Source organism: Pseudophryne corroboree, chromosome 1, assembly GCF_028390025.1.
Source record: "Pseudophryne corroboree isolate aPseCor3 chromosome 1, aPseCor3.hap2, whole genome shotgun sequence".
Lineage (NCBI taxonomy): Eukaryota > Metazoa > Chordata > Amphibia > Anura > Myobatrachidae > Pseudophryne > Pseudophryne corroboree.
Window position 1 is genome coordinate 1,116,587,598 of NC_086444.1, and position 23,351 is coordinate 1,116,610,948.

Genomic DNA, 23,351 nt, shown 5'->3' on the forward strand with positions numbered 1-23,351 from the left:
AGCCTCAGCGCTGGCTTCCCGATCCGGCAATATGCCAGGTCGGTTGCCGTAGCAGCAGTGGGCGGAGTCGGCAACGGGGGTGGGGGTTGAGGGGGAGATGAGCACATCTCCGCACCGCCTCTCCCTATGTAGTAAACGGATCCGACACGGGAACCCGTTTACACTGCCACTGACCCTGTATTGAACCTGGGAATAACCCTTCTTATTACACGGGTTGAATTACTGGGTCAGGCGACCAGGGAATTCTCCAAGGCCCCTTTCACACCGCACAGTGACCCGTGCCGGGGCGGCAATATGCCGGGTCGATACCGGGTTATTTTTGCGATGTGAAAGGGGTATTATGGACTCATTTAATAACTTGCTGCAAAGAGCATTCAAATGCTATAACTCATAGCAACTAATCACAGCCCAGCTGCGATTTCTGCGATTACGCCAGACTGCTGAAAACTGGGATCCGATTGGTTGGTTACTTATAAGCCCTACACACTGGGCGATATTTCTCAAAGATATGAACGATCTCGTCCATATTTGCCTGCACTTCTATGGAGCCGTGTGACGGGGGGAGTGAAGTAACTTCACTGTCCCCCCACCGCCGGGTCGCCCGTCGGCCGTATGCGCCGTCGGGCAGCTCGGCGGCGGATCTTTAAATGTGTAGGGCCCTTTAGAGTTACAGCACACTGCTTGTTCTGGCTAGTGTTCCACTCCTGGCTTCGCAGGTGTAACCTATAAACATTCCCTTGCCGTGTAATGCCAGGTACACACCTGAAGGCATTTATGTATAGCTCTCAATCAGGCCAAAATCCAGCAAAGTACAGATACGGTTTCAATATGCCATAGCAGCAGTTCTTCAGCCTGGCAGGGTGTTGCGTATGACAATGCCTGTTTGTACACTTTTTGTTGTTGTTTTGTCATATATATGCTGATCCTTTGACATTTTTATCTGCAGAGATAATTTATCCCTGTACAGAAAGATCACAGTGTCACTGATTAGCTGATAGTACTATGAATCACAGGCCGTCATGTGCATCAGTTTGGTTGTAAAGTACAATGTATTTTCTGTTATCTCATTGTAAAGCAATCCATGTGTGATTGACATACAGTCCTATACAATGAAATGTAGATAGCCAAATCACTCACACATCTGACTAAGGGAGAACGTTCATCTGATAATGATCCAAGTGAAAAGTCTGCATTGTAGTCCTTCAGCTCATCTGTAACAGGCGTTGTGCGCGCTGTCACTAGACGCTGTCATGGGTGTGAGCCGGCGCTCGTCTCCTGTGAAGGGTTCGCTTGCAAAACAGGAAGATTGATAGAAACGTGCTATCATTCATACGTGCTTAACTGGTTCATGGGACTGAGCACACAGCAACTACGCTGATTCATCGGAAGCTGACATGTTATAGGAAATGGGACTTGCTGGAAAGAAAACGTGGAAAGTCGTACATAGACTCAGCGGGTATCCGGATGTTAGATTGACAATGTACTGGTCGACAGTCAATAGGTTGTCATGACAATGGTCGACACACAAATGGTCGACACATTTATTTTGGGTTTTCACGCAAGCCACCTTGGCCGGAGCGTGGCGAACATACACGTTTCTACCAGTGATGGTCACATAACATGAAATATGCAAGATATGGCCCAAAAAACTTGTATTGACCATTTGTATGTTGACTGTTGTCATGTTGACCTTTTGACCCTGTCGTCCTTTTGTACCTGTTGACCTTTCATCTGTTGACCTTTTGTACCTGTCGCCCTAATGCATATTGACCATTTGGTGCCGACCTAGTGACTGTTGATCCACACCCGAGTCGGAGTTGTCCACAAACCTGATTTTTTCCCCGCAATTGAGCGATTATCGTTAGCACTGCGCATTTACCACGGTGACATTCTGAATGATGACCCAATGACTACATACCCGAAAATATGGATTTTGCTCTTTTTTTTTTAGCTTTTGTTTGAGTCTTTGCTCAGAACTTTTTTTGTAGTTGATTACGTTTTCTTCTCTTCGGGACGTGTACTGAGATGTGCTTGGGAACGTTTTCCAGCACTATCCCTGAAGACAAGAGAGCCCCTTGTTTCTGTAGTGGGTATAGTTTGCCTTGGAGGAGGGAGCTAGTCTGCATACTTTCTGCAGTGGGATCTGATATCTACTTTGTTCCGCTAACCAGCCTACCCTGTTTCACTTGTCCAAATCGGTAATGCAGAAGCTTGAGACAGGAAACCAGACAGCAGTCTGCTGTGATAAGGGATGATATTGTCTGAGGGAGGGGACCACGGTGGCTATTCCCCGAGCAGCCAGCCCTTCCTGTTCCCTGACAGCATGTAGAAGTAGAAGCCACCATGTAAGACTTACTTGCGTTAACCAGTTCTGCATTGGAAACTTCAGGTGCCCATATTTGTGGTTGACATGACATACATGTGGGGGCCCTTTTACTTACATTACAGCAACCCACTTGGGTGCAGAGTTGTCTCCTTGACTTCCATAAACCTTTCCACGCTTCAAGAAACACAAGCTTGACCGCGGTTAGCACTATGTATGTTAATTACATAACTGATTTTATAGGAAATATATTACACTCGCTCAAAAGCTTGTAACACCTTGTAAGATTTGCAGATGTATATATGGCAGTTTCCAGAGTTGGGTTGTTGCTTACTGTATCGTGATCAGACAGGTTTGTGCAGATACATTCAGAAATCCTGCTGAGTGTATCATCTAAGAAAGGGATGTGTAAAGTTTGAAAGTTTTAACTGGCCTGGATTTGGGTGGTGAGGTGTAATTTGCGTGGTTGAATGACTGCAGGACCGATGGCAAATTTTCACTTCTCTGTATTATATATATATATATATATATATATATATACACACACACACACACACACACACACTTGGTGTCATTTTTAGTATTACTGTCTCCTGCATGATCCAGGCAAGCCCTGTACCGATCCTACCCATTCAAATACTGGGGCAGATGTATTAGGGCTGGAGAAGGGATAAAGAAGTGATAAACCAGAGATAAGTGCAAGGTGATAACGCATCAGCCAATCATTACGGATATGAAAAATGACATTAGCAGCTGATTGGCTGGTGCATTATCACCTTGCGCTTATCACTGCTTTATCACTTCTCCAGGCTTAATACATCTGCCCCAGTGAGAGGTATATGTAATGAAATAACACATTGGTCTGTGTGTGACCTGGTCACTGAGAGGTTTATTACGCAAACAAATGTGGTCAATCCTCCAATTATCTCCGCTTTTGGGGCTATTTAACAAAGGGGTGCCTCTCTGTATGCTCGCAGGGACTGCCTTTTACTAAGCTCCTAAAATCTCAGCTTTTTCAGAGCCATTGTAGCCTGTAGATTACATTTCTCCATTATTATTTATGGAGTGGGATCCTTCAGATCTCTCTCCTGTGACTCACGTTTGCATTTCCATGGCCCAATGTGACCAAAAGTGTGCATTTAATGAAGCTGGATCCAAGCCTGGAAGTAAAGTGATAGTGTTAGCTGCTGGTGGCACGGTATACAGTATCTTCTCCATAAGGCTGCACCAGGGCATATACTCAAATGTCTGTTGCATAGGAGCTATACGTTATAAATGCAATATTGAGTGATAAAGAGATAAACGCTAATGAGAAGTAGGGATTTTTGTCTCTGTACCACACAGTGGTAGTGAAATGACTGGATCCCTCTATCTTTATGTGAATCAGGTTATCTGGCAGGTCACACCATTTGATACAGTTATTTAGCTGCACTTCAAAGCTCTTTTAGCTAGAAGAGGAACGGTGATCATTTTTGTCTTAAAAAAGGGGTGTTAAAAAGTTTTCATATTACTTTTTGGCATTTTCACAAAGCACCACCTGATAGCAATATGTGTTTAGCAGCATATAGGCTTTGCTTGTTTTTTGGATAAAGTTAATACAGAACATAATAAATTCCACTTGAACCAGTGTTCATTCTATGCATGATGTTCTAGACCAGTGTCCATTCTATGCATGATGTTCTAGACCAGTGTCCATTCTATGCATGATGTTCTAGACCAGTGTCCATTCTATGCATGATGTTCTAGACCAGAGATAGGCAACAGACACTTCAGCAGGTGCATTGGGTGACCCTCTAACCTTTACATGAGCCATATTTTGTGCCTGATTGAGACCCTGAAGGATCTGTGGCACTATGTGCAAAGTAGTAATAGCTGATGCTTTGTCCATGTGCAGTGTGGGTCCAGCGTTGTCGGGGGGGGGGGGGGATGGGTGATGGCCTCTATTTCCAAAGTGTGACAACTCCTTTTTGGGAAAGTGCTGTTGTGTCGCAGATATTCTGAGGATGCAGCACTGGATCACACATGAGTGCAGGAGATGTCTACTTATCAGACTTCTCCTGCTGCATTACCGTATCTGTGCATTCCTGCTGCTTCCACGTAACAAGCATTGATGCTTACTCCATCTACATCTGCAATATAAATCAATATATTTAATCAAAGACGCCTACCTGGTTGTAATAATTTATCAGCTGTCATTTTTGAACATATGGTACAAGCTAGCAAAACAGTCTGACAGTAAAGCAGGAAAGTGCTGGGAGCCACAGGTGAATGCTTGTAGGGCCACTGGTGCTCATCACTTGTCATAGAGGAGGAGCATGCTCTCATGCATGGAGTCAAAAGGTTTGGCAGATCTGAAAGGAGGGAGGGGGGGGGGGATACATTAGTTAAACTAATTGGCCAAAATGCTGAATAGAGTTTAAAAACAAATGATTTCCTTCCCCCGTGGATGTCCTTGTCCTCCTCCTATAGATTCCAGCAGAATGATGAAACTATTGGCAATAGTTGATTTTTGTTCCACCACACAAGATAAAACTGACCTTTGATATTTGAACTTTTCAACAGGGGTGTATCTAGGGGTCTGACCTCCCCAGGCGCCCCCTCCCCCCTGAGCAGGGACACTGTGGAGGAAGTAACAGGGAGGGTGCGGACAGAGACACTGAGGGGGGAGTTATAGGAAAGCTGCGGGAAGGGACAAAGGGGGGGGGGGGCTGAGGTCAGGGACACTGGGGGGAAGTTACAGGAGGCTAAGTGCAGGGACACTGAGGTGGGGAGTCACCGGGAGGGTGTGGGCAGGGACACTAAGGGGGGAGTTATAGGGAGGCTGAAGGCAGGGACACTGAGGGGAGAGTAACACGGAGGGTGCGGGCAGGGACACTGAGGGGGGAGTTACAGGGAGGCTGAGGACAGGGCCACTGATGGGGGAGTTACAGGGATTGTTGAGGGCAGGGACACTGAAAGGGGAGTTACAGGGAGGGTGCAGGCAGGGACACTGAGGGGGGAGTTACAAGGAGGCTGAGGGCTGGGACACTAAGGGGGTAGTTATTAACTGGCGCTGGTGGCACTGCCGGGCATCACACACACCCCTTGGCTGGCACCTGTAGATACGCCCCTGCTATTAAAGACACAAAACATTTCTGTAGGAATTACAGTTATATTTTATAACTACGGTAATAGCCCTGTTCTATGCCACCGCGTTCTATTCTAATTTCTCTCTGAAACAATGAACAATCTGCACAGACTGTAAGTGCAGGAGGTTGAGTAATGAAGTGTCTGCAAAGCATTGCATGTGTGGCTGCTTAGGATAAGCATCAGGATTGCAAAACACAGCAGAGGCGGATGGTGGGAGGTGCGTATAGCTTTTCATTGGGGATTTTTTTCCAAGATCTTACATCAGAACTAAATACATTGTTATATGTTACTGTTATTTACCGTTTTGTTTTGCAACTTTTGGCCAGAAAGCACATTTTCTTTAGATTTTCTTAAGCCAACTTCTGCAAGTTGTACTTGAAATTCAATGTACAGTATGTGTCACACAGTAAACACACTGCAGGGAAATTCCATATTGTTACTCTAAGTATAGCATTACTGTACTTCCCTGTATCCTACAAGACAGGCAGGGCTGGTGAACACGACATCTCCTATTGTCTTCAGTGGTGGCGGTGCTGGTAGTGATCCAATTCCCCAGCCCTATCTCCACATCTATGATCAGGTTCCATTTAACATCCCCAAGTATTGCCAGCTTCCCCACTGGTCCACTTCTCCACTCTTTTTACTGCTTGATACATCATCCTTAAAATGTATTATCACAGCAAATTATTTTTTGTTTAAAGGGGCAATTTATTAAATTTCTCTTGCCGGGACGCAGGCTTCGATAAGAGCTTGTCCCGATGAAGAGTGAAAAGCAAAATCATAACAACCACTGTTACTTTACTGCAAGTGCAACTATTGGGACGTGCGTGTGCAAGCTTTGTCTACCAGGGAGGGATCGTTACATTTCGTTTGAGCCCCTCTTCCCCCAAAAATAAGAGGGTATATTCAACTAGTGCCAACTACTGCCAAATTTTCTGACAGTCGGAAAATCGGCACTAATTCGACGTCAGAGTTTTCAGCAGTGGGCGTTTCGCCTGTTTCTTAATCCATTTTTTTTTTTTGTCAAATCGGCATGGTCGAAAACGGACCCCAAAACTGTAGAAAACGCCCCGTGCAGATTTTTCGATAAGTTAAAAAAAACGCCACGGGCTTTGAATAGGTCGAATGTAAATTCGACCTAAAAACGGGCAAAAAGTGCAATTTTTTCAACTGGTAGAAAAACCGGCACTAATTGAATACCCTCCTTTAGAGTAAAAGTAAAGGGACGGCCCCAGGTATCTCTTTTATTTGTGGCAATAACCTCATGATACTCAAATATTTTTACAAAAATTGCTAAATATCAAACTATTGCAACAGCCCCCATTTACTAAATAGGCCTCTGTGTCTTATATGAAGTGTGTAGTTAATGTTTGACATTTTTAAATCTGCTCCTTGCTGGCGATGTCAGAATCACAGTGAAATGCATAAAAAAACATTACCGTTGTTTAGTTTGGAAGCAGCGAGCATCAGAAGTAGTGGGCAACACTGAGGAGGCTGGTACGGTGGGAGAGCATATGTCTTCATTTATTTGCTAAGCTGCATCGCCATAAACATTGGTTCAGCCACAAAATACTGTTATGATTCTACAACATGTATACTTTGGGGGTAGATTTATCAAATCTTAGGTAGAGAAAAAATGCCAGCCAATCAGCGATCATTTTACAGGCTATGTGTTTGTTAAATGGTAGTTAGAAGCTGATTGGTTTGCATTCTTCACTTTATCTCTTTCCAAGGTTTGATACATCTCCCCCTTTGACTTTTATTGACATCATTTTTCAGCAACCTCTCTATCCAGGATTGTAAAACTACAAGTCCCAGCAAGCCTCTAGCTGGTGGGGAACACAAGGAATTGTTTTACAACAGATGGAGAGCCTGAGGTTGTCTATCTCTTATTTTACATTGGCACAGTAAATGTGTTTTGAAACTCATTGTGGTTAATTAAAAAAAAAAAAGTGGCTAATGCTGATTGTAAATTAAATGCATATCCGTCGCAATGATAAAAATAAGAAGCTGTCAGCGCCCAATTGTTACTCTGTCTTATGGCGCTTGCTCAGCAACTCTGTGAAATGGGAATACACCTTGAGGTTGCTGGCTGCTGAGAGAGTGGCTCTGTGCTTAATTCACAAGTGATGAGAGCTGTTAATATATACGGTAACCCTGCGGATCTTTGTAGGATAAGAGACTGTAATGCAGAATTCTACCTTGTATCGGTGGAGAGTTGAGTTTCCATGTTTTGTTGCTTGCCCAGATCCTTAGGAAAGTTCACTCCTGACAGTACCAGTGGGTGTGAAGTTAATCTGTATCTGTGCGTCTTGTTTACTCTGGCAGATACCTACACAGATCTGCTGAAAGTTAAAATTGTGCCGGAAGACTGCTAGCTTGTATGTTCCAACACCTATGTACGGCATTACGGAACTCATGCGGCACCTTTATCAATAACAGATGATAATAATAAAGTGTGACAACATGATGGCACTCAGGGTTGTGGGAGTCTAATGGCATTCATTTGTGGGGGACCCTGCCCTGTCACTAAATGCCATCGCCCAAAGGGTTTGGCAGCAACACGTGCATTGCCTGATGTGTACGCCTGCAGGTAATGCAGAACGCCAGGCAGCGGGCTCACACAGCTCTCCAGTTCACGTGGGATCATCGCGAGTATGACAGGTGCCATGGGGGAGAGGGCTTCTTGTAGTGAGACTTTATTAGGTGCATCTAAATCAATTTTTATTTCAACTTTCATTTTTCTGTGCCTTAAAAAAAAATTGGATATAAAATGACACCATCTTGTCATCAATCACAAAGATGATGTCTCTTTGACCTTACAGTGGTAGCTGCTGTCGCTGATTCATGGCATACTGTGAGCAGTACAACCAGAGCTCCTTACAGACCAACAAGCAGTCCACATGCTGCCCAGATCAGTGAGCAGGCCAGGAGTAATGGCATTGACCTAGTGTCATGGGTCACAGGATGTATAGTAGTAGTTGTTATTGCTGTATAAGGGTCTGCAGGGACCAGTAATGCAGATCTGTGCACTGACATCAGGGTGTCCATTGACTTTTCCTTAAATAACGTTTGTACGCTGCTAAACTCTTAATAATATCAGCACTTTTTTGATTACAACACAACCATAGTCTTACTTTTGTTAACACAAATTGCATGGTGGCAGTAACCTCCCAGGCTCTGGGTAGAGCCAACAGTTTTCCAACAATGGTTCCTGACTGTGGACTGGGACCAGACGCAATTATCTATTTAGAGTCACCTGACGCGCAGTGCCTGATTGATGGCATAAATTGTGCCACGTCCACCTCCCTTTATACCTCAACTAAACTCAACATGAGATATGAGAAGCAGACAAGTATGCGCAACATACCTATTCACTAGTTCCTAATTAAATCACTGCAACATGAGGTGCTGTATACCTCATGCCTCGTTGACATTGCTAGTTCCTAATGCATTGAGAGGTGGAATATTGTTTCGGGGCACAAATTATCTTCCTCTCCAAGTCCTCCTTGTGAAATGTAATGCAACTTCAGTTACCTTTTATTATTATTATTATTATTATTATTATTATTATTTTGTAACACAAGTATACAATGAAGTTATATTTATAATATCTGTAGTCAGATTGTGTGTCTGTGAGGAGGTATTTCCATTTCTTGTTATAGACGTAAGGGGGGTTTGTATGTAGGGTTGATGGGTAGCAAGGAAGTAAGGAGTAGAACATTGTGGGAGGAAGGAGTCACCTGGGAGGGGCTTATAGGAAAATGTAGGTAGTGCTGGACAGGATGAAGAAGCCCCATCACTAGTGGTCCAAGAGATGTCAGTCAGTGATCCTCATTCATAAAGCTAACTGGTAATAGGAGTTCTTGTTTAATGTCAGCGGTGTCAGTGCCAAACCCAGTGAATGTGTACTGTAAGTAGTAGTAATCTGATACTGACAAAGCATGATGGGAGTTGTAGCTTAACCTCAGCTGAAGTTCCATGTTTGCCTCACTCTACCTACCTTGTAAGCAGGCTTGGACAAATCTTATTCTGCCATTGCAACTGTTGGCGCATGAGGTAACTTATATTATTAGGGGAGATATATCAAACCTTATGGAGAGATAAAGTACCAGCCAATCAGCTCCTGCCATTTTACAAGCTATGTTTGAAAAATGACAGGAGCTGATTGATTGGTACTTTATAATTCTCCAATTTATCTCTCTGCAAGGTTTGCAACATCTCTTCCAACGTGTGCACTCTTTCCCTGGCACCTAAAAGGAATACAGGAGATGTAATTTCTACCTCTGTGTACCCAAAATGTTCATCCTGTAAACCTGTAAATAAAGCCTGCATGGAGCCTGCTTCTCAATGTGGTCATGGTTTGCAAACCTTTACTAAAGTGTTAAGCTTGGCTCCTTTTTCTGCTGAGTTTAGAGTCAGCCTTTACACCCTCCAGCACCCGTGGTGCCTGCAAAGCTTTTGTAATGATTTACAGGCCTTGCTGTGAGGTGGTTAAACCCCAATATGTCTACAGCACATCATAGGAAGTGCAGTGAAAAGGTCAGAGCATGGATCGTGTTGGTTTTCTCCCCCTTCTTCCTTTCTCATTGTTGATCTCCAAGGTCTGCGCTCTGAACCAGACAGTCCCACAGCCCCCGCACACCAACATCTGGCGACCCCCCCGCAAGCCCCCAGCAGAAGTGTTCAGCTTGTATGGTGGAGGAAGAAACTAAATTGCATGAAATGAAGGATATTTCCAATGTCCTGTACAGAAGGGTCTGATTGCAAACACAGATGTGTTATTAGATTTTATGTACAGGTCTCTAATTGCTCATGTTCCTGTTTATCCCTCATGGTGAACAGCCTAAAGTACATGAGAGAGATGTAAGTGCAGAGTTTGTATGTGCTGCACATTTCTTTACATGTTTATTCTGTGCAGGGAACGTTCTTGCATCAGTATATGCTTTTATGGATAAGTGGGAGCTGGTACGGTTCTCAGTAAATGTCCCAGCATGCCCTGTCAGGCACTACTTACCTTAATGCTTCGCTGATACCCTGTTACTGTACAGATGGTATTATATTAAACTGGTCCCATCCTTTACACTGTCTGAGTGCCGAATTTCCATTTTACCTGTACATTCGGCTTTTCCATTGTATTAGTCCCAGGCGGTGCGCTTGTTTTGGGGCCACGCATATTTTTGTATAGCTGGCTGTGTTGCCATTGATACTTCTGTCATTGAAATCTGAGCCGTTGTGGGCAACACATGTCCGTGTGCTAGAGCTATATACTGTATACTATTTGTGATTGGTTACCTCTTCTGGAAAACTTTGTGTCATCTGTAATTGTACTCAGCTAGAAGAAAGTACAGATACAGATAATCTTATTCTGACTCTTTACTAATTCTCAGTAAAAAGTCTGAATCATCTTTGCATAAAGGATTCAATCCTGAGGTACAGTGGTGGATCCTGGACACTGCTGCAGTGTACTAGCATAATATCATATGCTGCAAGCCCCATAGACGGCTTGGCTGTCGTTAACGAGGACCTCCCTCGTCTCTACATGTTCAGATGACGGAGGGGGTCGTTAAAGATGCGCGTTAGTGCGTATGGTTAACGACATTGAGTGTACACACTACATGAGATTGTAAAAGATCTCGCTCAGATTGGCCCTTCTGCGCGATATCTTTTACTTTCTCGTCTAGTGTGCATGGGGCTTTTCATCTCCATCCCAACTGCCAAGCTGCTAGATCATGTAGGGCACATGTATCAAAGAGAGAGATCAAGTGAAGAGAGCTAAAGTACAAACCAATCAGCTCCCAACTGTCAGTTTACAGACTATGGTCTCTAGGGGTCTATTCACGGAGAAGTGAGCCAGTGGAGAAGTTGCCCATAACAACCAATCAGCTGCTCTGTATAACTTTATAGTTTGCAAAGTATAAATGTTACTTCAATGCTGATTGGCTGCCATGGGCAACTTCTCCACTGGCTCACTTCTCCACACTTTTCACTGCTTCATGAATAGACCCAAGTCTTGGAGCGAGATAAAGCGGAGAAAGATAACCTACCTACTAACTAGCTACTAACTGTAATTTCTCTATCGTCCTTGTGGATGCTGGGGTTCCTGAAAGGACCATGGGGAATAGCGGCTCCGCAGGAGACAGGGCACAAAAAGTAAAGCTTTCCGATCAGGTGGTGTGCACTGGCTCCTCCCCCTATGACCCTCCTCCAGACTCCAGTTAGATTTTTGTGCCCGGCCGAGAAGGGTGCAATCTAGGTGGCTCTCCTAAAGAGCTGCTTAGAGAAAGTTTAGCTTAGGTTTTTTATTTTACAGTGAGTCCTGCTGGCAACAGGATCACTGCAACGAGGGACTTAGGGGAGAAGGAGTGAACTCACCTGCGTGCAGGATGGATTGGCTTCTTGGCTACTGGACATCAGCTCCAGAGGGACGATCACAGGTACAGCCTGGATGGTCACCGGAGCCGCGCCGCCGGCCCCCTTGCAGATGCTGAAGTAAGAAGAGGTCCAGAATCGGCGGCTGAAGACTCCTGCAGTCTTCTAAAGGTAGCGCACAGCACTGCAGCTGTGCGCCATTTTCCTCTCAGCACACTTCACACGGCAGTCACTGAGGGTGCAGGGCGCTGGGAGGGGGGCGCCCTGGGAGGCAAATGAAAACCTTTTTTGGCGAAAAATACCTCACATATAGCCCCCAGAGGCTATATGGAGATATTTAACCCCTGCCAAGATTCACTAAATAGCGGGAGACGAGCCCGCCGAAAAAGGGGCGGGGCCTATCTCCTCAGCACACAGCGCCATTTTCTCTCACAGAAAGCCTGGAGAGAAGGCTCCCAGGCTCTCCCCTGCACTGCACTACAGAAACAGGGTTAAAACAGAGAGGGGGGGCACTGATTTTGGCGATATTGAGATATATAACGATGCTATAAGGGAAAACACTTATATAAGGTTGTCCCTATATAATTATAGCGTTTTGGTGTGTGCTGGCAAACTCTCCCTCTGTCTCCCCAAAGGGCTAGTGTGGGTCCTGTCCTCTGTCAGAGCATTCCCGGTGTGTGTGCTGTGTGTCGGTACGTGTGTGTCGACATGTTGAGGACGATGTTGGTGAGGAGGCGGAGAAATTGCCTGTAATGGTGATGTCACTCTCTAGGGAGTCGACACCGGAATGGATGGCTTATTTAGGGAATTACGTGAGAATGTCAACACGCTGCAAGGTCGGTTGACGACGTGAGACGGCCGACAAACTATTAGTACCGGTCCAGGCGTCTCAGAAACACCGTCAGGGGCGTTAAAAACGCCCATTTACCTCAGTCGGTCGACACAGACACAGACACGGACACTGAATCCAGTGTCGACGGTGAATAAACAAACGTATTTCTCATTAGGGCCACACGTTAAGGGCAATGAAGGAGGTGTTGCATATTTCTGATACTACAAGTACCACAAAAAAGGGTATTATGTGGGAGTGAAAAAACTACCTGTAGTTTTTCCTGAATCAGATAAAATAAAATGAAGTGTGTGATGATGCGTGGGGTTACCCCGATAGCAAATATTGGCGTTATACCCTTTCCCGCCAGAAATTAGGGCGCGTTGGGAAACACCCCTTAGGGTGATAAGGCGCTCACACGCTTATCAAGTGGCGTTACCGTCTCCAGATACGGCCGCCCTCAAGGAGCCAGCTGATAGGAAGCTGGAAAGATATCCTAAAAAGTATATACACACATACGGTGGTTATACTGCGACCAGCGATCGCCATCAGCCTGGAGATGCAGTGCTGGGTTGGCTTGGTCGGATTCCCTGACTGAAAATATTTTATTCATATAGGGCATTTAATAGGATGCATTCTATATATATGTACGTGAGATGCACAGAGGGATATTTGCTCTCTGGCATCAAGATAAGTACGTTGTCCATATCACCCAGAAGATGTCATGGACACGACAGTGGTCAGGTGATACAGATCCCATACGGCACATGGAAGTATTGCCGTATAAAGGGAAGGAGTTAGTTGGGGTCGGTCCATCGGACCTGGGGACCACGGCAACAGCTGGGAAATCCAACCTTTTTACCCCAAGTTACATCTCAGCTGAAAAAGACACCGTCTTTTCAGCCTCAATCCTTCCTTTCCCATGAGGGCATGCAGGCAAAAGGCCAGTCATATCTGCCCAGACATAGAGGTAAGGGAAGTAGACTGCAGCAGGCAGCCCCTTCCCAGGAAAAGAAGCCCTCCACCGCGTCTGCCAAGTCCTCAGCATGACGCTGGGGCCATGCAAGCGGACTCAAGGTGGGGGGGTAGTCTCAAGAGTCTCAGCGCGCAGTGGGATCACTCGCAGGTTGACCCCTAGATAGTACAAGTATTATCCCAGGGGTACAGATTGGAGAGTCGAGACATCTTCTCCTCGCAGGTTTCTGAAGTCTGCTTTACCAACGGCTCCCTCCGACAGGGAGGCAGCATTGGAAACAATTCACAAGCTGTATATCCAGCAGGTGATAATCAAAGTACCCCTCCTACAACAAGGAAAAGGGTATTATTTTTCCACACTATATTGTGGTACTGACGCCAGACGGCTTGGTGAGACATAGTCTAAACTGAAATCTTTGAACACTTACATAAAAGGTTCAAATCGAGATGGAGTCACTCAGAGCAGTGATAGCGAACCGGAAAAAAGGGGACTATATGGTGTCCCTGGACATCAAGGATTACCTCCATGTCCAAATTTGCCCTTCTCAACAAGGGTACCTCTGGTTCGTGGTACAGAACTGTCAATATCAGTTTCAGACGATGCCGTTTGAATTATCCACGGCACCCCGGGCCTTTTACCAAGGTAATGGCCGAAAAGATGTTTCTTCAAAGAAAAAAGGCATCTAAATTATCCCTTACTTGGACGATATCCTGAAAAGGGCAAGTTCCAGAGAACAGTTGGAGGTCGGAAGAGCACTATCTAAAGTAGTTCTACGACAGCACGACTGGATTCTAAATATTCCAAGAATCGCAGCTGTTTTCCGACGATACGTCTGCTGTTCCTAGGAATGATTCTGGGCATAGTCCAGAAAAAGGTGTTCCTCCGGGAGGAAAAAGCCAAGGAGTTATTCGACCTAGTCAGAAACCTCCTAAAACCAGGCCAAGTATCAGTGCATCAATGCACAGGAGTCCTGGGAAAAATGGTGGCTTCTTACGAAGCGATTCCATTCGGCAGATCTCAGGGGATTTGCTGGACGAATGGTCCGGATCGCATTTTCAGATGCATCAGCGGATAATCCTGTCTCCAAGGACAAGGGTGTCTCTTCTGTGGGGGCTGCAGAGTGCTCATCTTTTAGAGGGCAGCACACTCAGCATTCAGGACTGTGTTCTGGGGACCACGGATACCAGCCTGAGAGGCTGGGGAGTAGTCACACAGGGAAAAAATTTCCAAGGAAGTGTGGTCAAGTCTGGAGACTTCTCTCCACATGAATATACTGGAGCTAAGGGCAATTTACAATGCTCTGAGCCTAGGAAGACTCCTGCTTCAAAGTCAACCGGTGCTGATCCAGTAGGACATCATCATGGCGGTCGCCCACGTTATCAGACGGGGCGACACAAGAAGCAGGAGGGCAATGACAGATTCTTCGCTGGGCGGAAAATCATGTGATAACACTGTCAGCAGTGTTCATTCCGGGAGTGGGCAACTGGGAAGATTTCCTCAGCATAAATGAATTCCACCCGGAAAAGTGGAAACTTAATCTGGAAGTTTCCACATGATTGTAAACCGTTGGGAAAGACCAAAGGTGGTTATGATGGCGTCCCACCTGAAGCGCCAGGTCAAGAGACACTCAGGCAATAGCTGGGACGCTCTGGTAACACCGTCGGTGTACCAGTCGGTGTATGTGTTCCATCCTCTGCTTTTCATACCCAATGTATTGAAAATGATAGGAAGGAGAGGAGTAAGAACTATACTCGTGGCTCCGGTTTGGCCAAGAAGGACTTGGTTCCCGGAACTTCAAGAGATACTAAGAAGGGTCTTGATTCGGCAAGAACCGTGTCTGTTCCGGGACTTACCGCAACTGCGTTGACGCCAAGGCGGGTGAACGCCGGATCCTAAGGGAAAGAGGCATTCCGGAAGAGGTCATCCCTACCCTGGTCAGAGCCAGGAAGGAGGTGACCGCACAACATTATCACCACTTAGGTGAAAATATGTGCCAGGGTGTGAGTCCAGGAAGGCTCCACGGAAGAATTTCAACTAGGTTAATTTCTACATTTCCTGCAAACAGGAGTGTCTATGGGTCTCAAATTGGGTCCATTAAGGTTCAAATTTTGGCCTGTTGATTTTCTTCCAGAAAGAAATTGGCTTCAGTTCCTGAAGTCCAGAAGTTGTTAAGGGAGTACTGCATATACAGCCCCTTTGATGTCTCCAGTGGCACTGGGCGATCTCAACGTAGTTTTGGGATTCCTAAAAAAATCACATTGGTTTAAACAACTCAAATCTGTGGATTTGATATATCTCACATGGAAAATGACCATGCTGTTGGTCCTGGCCTCGGCCAGGCGAGTGTCAGAATTGGCGGCTTTATCTCACAAAGCCATATCTGATTGTCCATTCGGACAGAGCAAAGCTGCGGACTCGTCCCCAGTTTCTCCTTAAGGTGGTGTCAGCGTTTCACCTGAACCAGCTTATTGTGGTACCTGCGGCTACTAGGGACTTGGAGGACTCCAAGTTGCTGGATGTTATCAGGGCCCTGAAAATATAGTTTCCAGGTTGGCTGGAGTCAGGAAATCTGACTTGCTGTTTATCCTGTATGCACCCAACAATGCTGGGTGCTTCTGCTTCTAAGCAGTCGATTGCTCGTGGGATTGGTAGCACAATTCAACTTGCACATTCTGTGGCAGGCCTGCCACAGTCTAAATCTGTTAAGGCCCATTCCACAAGGAAGGTGGGCTCATCTTGGGCGGCTGCCCGAGGGGTCTCGGCATTACAACTTTGCCGAGCAGCTACGTGGTCGGGGGAGAACACGTTTGTAAAATTCTACAAATTTGATACCCTGGCAAAGGAGGACCTGGAGTTCTCTCATTCGGTGCTGCAGAGTCATCCGCACTCTCCCGCCCGTTTGGGAGCTTTGGTATAATCCCCATGGTCCTTTCAGGAACCCCAGCATCCACAAGGACGATAGAGAAAATAAGAATTTACTTACCGATAATTCTATTTCTCGGAGTCCGTAGTGGATGCTGGGCGCCCATCCCAAGTGCGGATTATCTGCAATACTTGTACATAGTTATTGCTAACTAAATCGGGTTATTGTTGTTGTGAGCCATCTTTTCAGAGGCTCCGCTGTTATCATACTGTTAACTGGGTTCAGATCACAGGTTGTACAGTGTGATTGGTGTGGCTGGTATGAGTCTTACCCGGGATTCAGAATTCCTCCCTTATTGTGTACGCTCGTCCGGGCACAGTACCTAACTGGAGTCTGGAGGAGGGTCATAGGGGGAGGAGCCAGTGCACACCACCTGATCGGAAAGCTTTACTTTTTGTGCCCTGTCTCCTGCGGAGCCGCTATTCCCCATGGTCCTTTCAGGAACCCCAGCATCCACTACGGACTCCGAGAAATAGAATTATCGGTAAGTAAATTCTTATTTTTTCAAGAACAGCCTGTAATGTGGCAGTTAGAAGCTGATTAGTACTTTATCTCTCTCCAAGCTATGATACATATGCCCTTTAGTCACATACATGTGGAGGAAATTTTGAAAGATACGCCATTCTTCCTTCGGGCTAAGGTCAGAAGATGACAGCATACAGTCAGATACAGCGGTCATTCAACCCCATTACTGTCCCTTCTGACCTACATCTGAAAAATAACAATCAAATATTTTTCAGGATCTGAGGTCTTTTGGGGCTCATACCTACTGTTATTTGGAGACAGTCAGGTCTTTAAAGGCCAGATTGTTTATGGAGATCACCGCTTGTCCAGTCACCCTAAGCAGGCATGCTTAGTCAACCTGTGGGTTCCCACCTCTGTTATGCTGTTACAGTATGTCATCTTAATGATGGTACTCTCCGCTATATAAATATATAAACGGCTCATCGGGTGCCATTTACACACGCAGTTACCGACTTCTTTAAATCCTGTCTATTTTTGCCATAGTTATTGCTGGCTAGAAATCCCGCCCTGCATGTAATGTTTTAAGACTGTAGAGTTGTTGTTTTTTGTGTTCAGCTTGGTCTTTAAAGCTACACCCTTGTGCTGCAAGCCATGAAAGGGCATCCAGGGATCCATGAATTAAAACACACCCGTGATGTCATTTGACCTTTCACCATCTCACTTATCAACAGGAGCAGGAACAGGAAAATCACAGCCCAGCCTCAGTAGACAGTGTAAAAAGATTTATTGAAGACGGCAAGTGAGAGAACCCTATCACTGCAACAACATGGACCGCTTGATCCTAGGAATGCAGCAGCTGAGGAGACATTTCTGCAAATCTGTTTAAAGGTCATCTGGATTACAGAAGGAAATCATGATCATTGCTCTTTTAACAGCCTTATACGCGTATATACTGGTAGCTCCCACCTTGGGTTCTAGCTGCTCCTGTGCTCTCTTAAATATCTAGAACGTTTCTCTTAAAATTCGGAATTCCCAGACGATTACACATAAGGCTGCCTCACACTTTGCACTCTGGTGGTTTAACGGTGTGCTCCTGCCTGTACCATAAACAGCATTTGCTATACGGATCGTTGATCAAAGAGATAGAATTTTAGCTGGGGTTTTTTTTCTATTTAAGATTCTTTTTTTCTCCAATCCAAACAAGGTTCATCATCTATAAAGAGTCTACTGTGATTTGACTACAGTGGATCTGGATTACATGATGCACAGGCCTGGAGCTGACAGACTCCGCTCATTAGTGTCAGTCTGATGGTCAACTTTTTCATTAATATATAGAGACAGCTACTAGCTGCTTCCATCAGACTGCATCAGCCTCTCTGTCTCATTTATTTGCTTATTTTGTGAGCTAGGGGACTATTTTGTGACATCTAGGTCCTCCTTTCATCTTTTTATGATTTGTCCCTGAAATCAGGCATCTTAACATATAGGCACACTGCGCAGCTGCCCAGCGCCCCACGATTCTAGGGCTCAAATGTATTAAGCCTTAACAAGAGATACAGTGTAGACGGATAAAGAGTGATAAATGACCAGGCAACCAGCTCCTGTCATTTTTCAAACAGAGCCTGTGACATGACAGTTGGGAGCTGATTGGCCGGTCATTTATCTCTCTTATCCGTCTCCGCTTTATCTCTTGTTAAGGCTTAATACATTTGGGTCTAGGTCTCTTCAGGCTTGTGCCTCCTGAGCTTCTTCGGAGGCATGTAGAGAATGCTGCCTGGCTGCTCTGAACAATAAGAACGGTCAGGCAGCATTCTCTACGTGCCCCCCCACCTCCCAGCCTGTAGCCAGAGAGTGAATGGTCTGAAAGTGAAAGCATGCTTGAATGGTGGATGGCTCGACCCATCTTAACGTATAGGCACACTAGGCTGCTGCCCAGGGCCTCTCAGTTCTAGGGGCCTCCGAGCAGGGGAGGGTGATTTTCACACAATCAGAGCAGCTAGACAGCATTCCTCTACTTGCCTCCCACCCTGCAGCCAGAATACGAATAGCTGTCAGCATGCTGACTGGTGGTTGGATGGTGCTATCCACCAGAGTGCTGACAGCCATTCACTGTATAGAAGAAGCATGTGGAGAGTCGGTGCAGGAGTGGCATGTTATGATTTTTTTTAATCGGTTCCCGTGAATGGGTGGGTAAGGATTCCAGTTAATTGCTTTACCTAGGGCCTACAATGCTGTTAAGATGGCCCTGCATGTTATGGGCCCCACTTTGACATTGTCACATGCCCACAATGCAGTCAAATGCACTTTTTTTTTTAAATCAAATACAAAATGTGATGCAAATTTGGCATAAAAAAGTAATCATATATCCTAGTTCTCGCCTATGTTGACTGCATTCAAATTCTGTCAAACGGAGCTGACAGAATATTGTTCTAGTTTTATATAGAAATAAGTAGATTTCAGCTCTTCTGTTTACTGCAGTGTCTATAGATTATTGTGCAAGAGCAGAAGTGTCAGCAGAAGCACAAGAGTAAGGAGGCAACAAAACAAACACTTCTTTGGATGACCTCCGTCTTTAAGTTCATCCTAATCAGTAATGAGGAAATGTAAAATTCTGTGGTAGATCAGAAAGAAAAACTAGGTATACGTTTTATTTACTCAAACATGCAGCAAATGGCTTATTCTGGGGACAGCAGGTATTGCTGAGTGCAGGAACGGGGTTGGCCTCACTATAACCAGCCAACATGGCGGCTGCAGAACCGGACTTTGCGTAGCCTGAACTGCGGCCATATATAGCGTCCTAGCTTTTTCTTTATCTGAAATTCCTGCCTCATGATTTGTGTTTTTGTGATAAATATTATGAGACGTTAGCCTGGAATCTTGTGAAGAAAAAACGTATTCATGTACTCCCACATCTATGTACGGTGACAGTTAACTGTTTAAGCACTCCTATATCTAACAGTGTCTTCATTTTACAAACATTTATTTCAATAAAGCAAATTGAACTTCGCTCTTTTTGATTTTTATGGGTTTTTTTTTATTGTTTTTGTTTGCATCAATGGGCTGCCACCTACTGGCCAATTGTAGGTATGATAATCAAGTTCTGAAATAAGAATATTCAGCATTTATGGGCCTATTTATTCATGTTATTCCCCCAACATCATGTTATTTGCCAAAAGTTGAATGCAGAACATACAAGATATCTCTCCAGAATACTGCTGTCTCCTTCTTTGTTTTGCAGTCATTGTGCAGTTTACCATGCACCGATAAGTATAGCTTGGTGTTACCACTGTAGCGTATAGGTTGAGGAATCTTTGTCTGTACTTCCCAATGGCCGGGCATACCCCGCACAAATATCTCCTTCACTGCTGCCAAAAGCAAGTGGTAAAGGAACTTCTAATGGGGCAAAGTGATTGCCGGGACAGACTTGTATCGAATGCTCTGTCTTGGCATAAATTAAATGATAGCTGCGTTAATTAATCTATTATCAATGTGATTAACAGACCTGTATAAAGTGCAGATCTTGAAGCAGGCCTTGATAAACTGGTCCCTGAAGTTGGATATTCACTCTACAATTATCTGCCGATCAGCTATATAATTTCGTCGGATCGTCCAGATAATCGTACAGTGTATGCGGGCAGCTGATCCAAAAATATTGATTGGTCGGACATGCCGAATTATCCAGCTTGTCCATCCAATGCGATATTTGAAAGTCTGCCGCTTCAGACAGTGTATGCCCTGCCGCAGCCGACCGACTGCCGTCTCCCCTATTCCTTCAAAAGGAACCGGGAAATATTTCCTCCCCAGGGGAGGAGCGCAGATATCGAGTCCCATACAGGCCTTGATAACTGCAGGGTGTCAGGCTGCCAGATCAAATGTCATTTTATACTTTCCCTTGGTTTCCACGTATACAGAAGTTATCAACCAATCATAAACTGTTTAGACCTACTATATACTACTCATTTATACATATATATGTAGTTTTAGTGTACTTTAAGGCCGTTCTTTTATTAAACCGTCTTGCTTTTTTTGGAAGCATGACAATTGCTCACTGCTCTGTCTGGGATACGGTCGACTCTTTGCTACCAACACGTCATTCACACCCTGGGCTTATGCCATCTTCACTCACCAGACTGGACGTGTCTGTGGCACTCAGACACAGGGAGGGATAGCGCTCAGCCTTTATCTGCTGAAGTGAGCAGTGACATGGCGAAGTAATAATGCTCCTTGTGTCAGTGATGTCACCGTGTACAGAACCCAGTGTCCTCATCTCTGCTGGAATATTGCATGCTACACTGCCAATTCTTCTCGCTGTAACACTTTTTCCATTCAGTTGCAAATATTTAAAGACCGTTTTAAAATATTTAATTAAAAAAAAGTAATGTTTTACTGTTCTTGTTACATTTTTATTTATTTTGCAAGGAAGCTTTAACATAGTAACAGCGCTTTACATGGTCAGCTGAAACACCTACCTTATACTGATGAGCCCCAAACAGGGTGGAACACTGACTATTTGGGGGTGTTCTGTCTTATTGTTGGCTTATGTCATGTGCTTAAAGCTTTGACGGATCACCATCTAACTTGTCTTCACAGAAGCAAGTGCCCTACTTTAAAGGAGCGTAGGGGCAAACATTGCCGATTGTTCATGCGTTGCTTAAAATGATCTAGAACCTCTCTTACTGTTTTATTGACATTGTTTGTACTGCAAAATACAACCGTTCATAATCACTGCATAACTGTATAACATAAGGGCATAATGAAAGTTACATTCTTATCCTTCTTATCGTTCCAGACTAGAACACACATTTTGGGATTGACGTAAAGATGCTGATGTTTGATCCAGTTCCTATTAAGCAGGAGGCCATGGAGCCCATGTCGTTGGTAAGTGTGTAGCACTTAAACATGGTCCCTGCTAGGTTTGGGAGATGCTCATTGGTTTGTTGCACAATAACAGGAAGCGATCGGCTTCTCTAACTCAGAAGATGAGCTGTAAAATGATTAGGGTCCAGCTTCAAGCAGGCTGCGTGGGCCAGAAGCCAGAAGCCCAAGTAGTATGTAGCTTTGCAGCAGTTGGTAGACCACTGGTAAATGCAGATGAATGATGGATAAATAGAATAGGTGCCACACCAGCTGGATTCTGCTATATGGGCCTAACGCAGACCCTGTCGCAAGTGTGCAAAAATCGCTTGTGCGAGGTCCTAAACTACGTTCTCTTCAGAGTGCAGTTTAAGGCCTGAAGCGGGGCGGGAACAGGGCATCAATGCCGCGTTTTGTGGGTATTGACGCTCCGTTTAAGGGGAGCGGTCCGGACAATGCAGGCTTGTCTGAACCATTGCTGGGGTGGGTCGCGGCAGCTACAACACGCAGGCGATGCGACCCAAAACATGGCGGGTGGCCGCCTGCCTCTGCCTGCTGTGTAGGCAGAGGGCTACTCGAACCATGCCAAAGAATTGCCGTCGTGCAATACTACCACGTGTCTGCGGGGGGGCAGGACCCGGCATGCGAGGCGGACTTGCCCTGTGCTGGGCGTCCCACCGCATGTCAGAGAAAATGGTCATAGATGTGCGTTTTTCACACATCTATGATCAGGTCTGAATTACACCCAATGTTTGGGCAAGTTTGCAACAGCATTTGCTACTAAGTTTTTGAGTCTCAAGGGGGAGGCTGTTGCCACTAACCACAGGGCCTATGAGATTAGAATATCTGTAGTGTCATCTTGCTATACTGTGGGGGAGATGTATCAAACCTTCTAAAGAGGACAAATGGAGATGTTGCCCATAACAACCAATCAGCTGCTAGTTTATAGAATATACTAGATAACTGACAGCCAGTAGCATATTGGTTGTGATAGGCGGCCTTGTCCAGTTCAGGTTTTATACAGCTCTCCCTAAATCACATTTGTGCCATCCACCTCTCCTGATGGTCTGATCGTGTTCTTGCTCAGCTACTCGGGATTCATTTTAAAGCTACAATTTCCTGCACAAAAAGGATAAATCACTTGTTGCTAGCAAACTGAGATGATTGTCACATGGGGCAGATGTACTAATCCTCAGAGAGGGATAAAGTACCAGCCAAACAGGAGCTGGTGTGCCGGTACTTTATCTCTCTCCAAGAGTACATCTCCCACATCGTGTGCACTTCTTGTATATACAATGTTTGTTAGTTTGCCTGAGATGAAATGTCCCGTCTGTTGCATAAGCAGCACTTGAAAATCAGTAAAGGCAAAACAGTATAAAGCAGTTTACTGGATGCATAAACATACTGAGCTTACATTAATGTGTTATTCTAGACTGACTGTAGTGTTTCTACAGAAATAGTCTTATTCCCTTTGTGCTCC

At 45.1% G+C, this 23,351-nt stretch overlaps 1 protein-coding gene across 5 annotated transcripts in view; it reads left to right on the forward strand.

Moving 5' to 3' along the window:
* The window catches only part of KLF3 (KLF transcription factor 3), a 68,246-nt gene that overhangs the window by 23,285 nt on the left and 21,610 nt on the right, over positions 1 to 23,351 (forward strand). For 4 of the 5 annotated variants that reach the window (XM_063922489.1, XM_063922516.1, XM_063922506.1 and 1 more), the window contains exon 2: positions 21,807 to 21,895. In XM_063922489.1, the coding sequence (XP_063778559.1) occupies positions 21,839 to 21,895 (57 nt within the window). In that variant the 5' untranslated portion in view covers positions 21,807 to 21,838. Of the gene's footprint in view, positions 1 to 17,748; positions 17,906 to 21,806; positions 21,896 to 23,351 lie in introns of all 5 variants that reach the window. The other variant, XM_063922497.1, reaches the window with a different exon arrangement.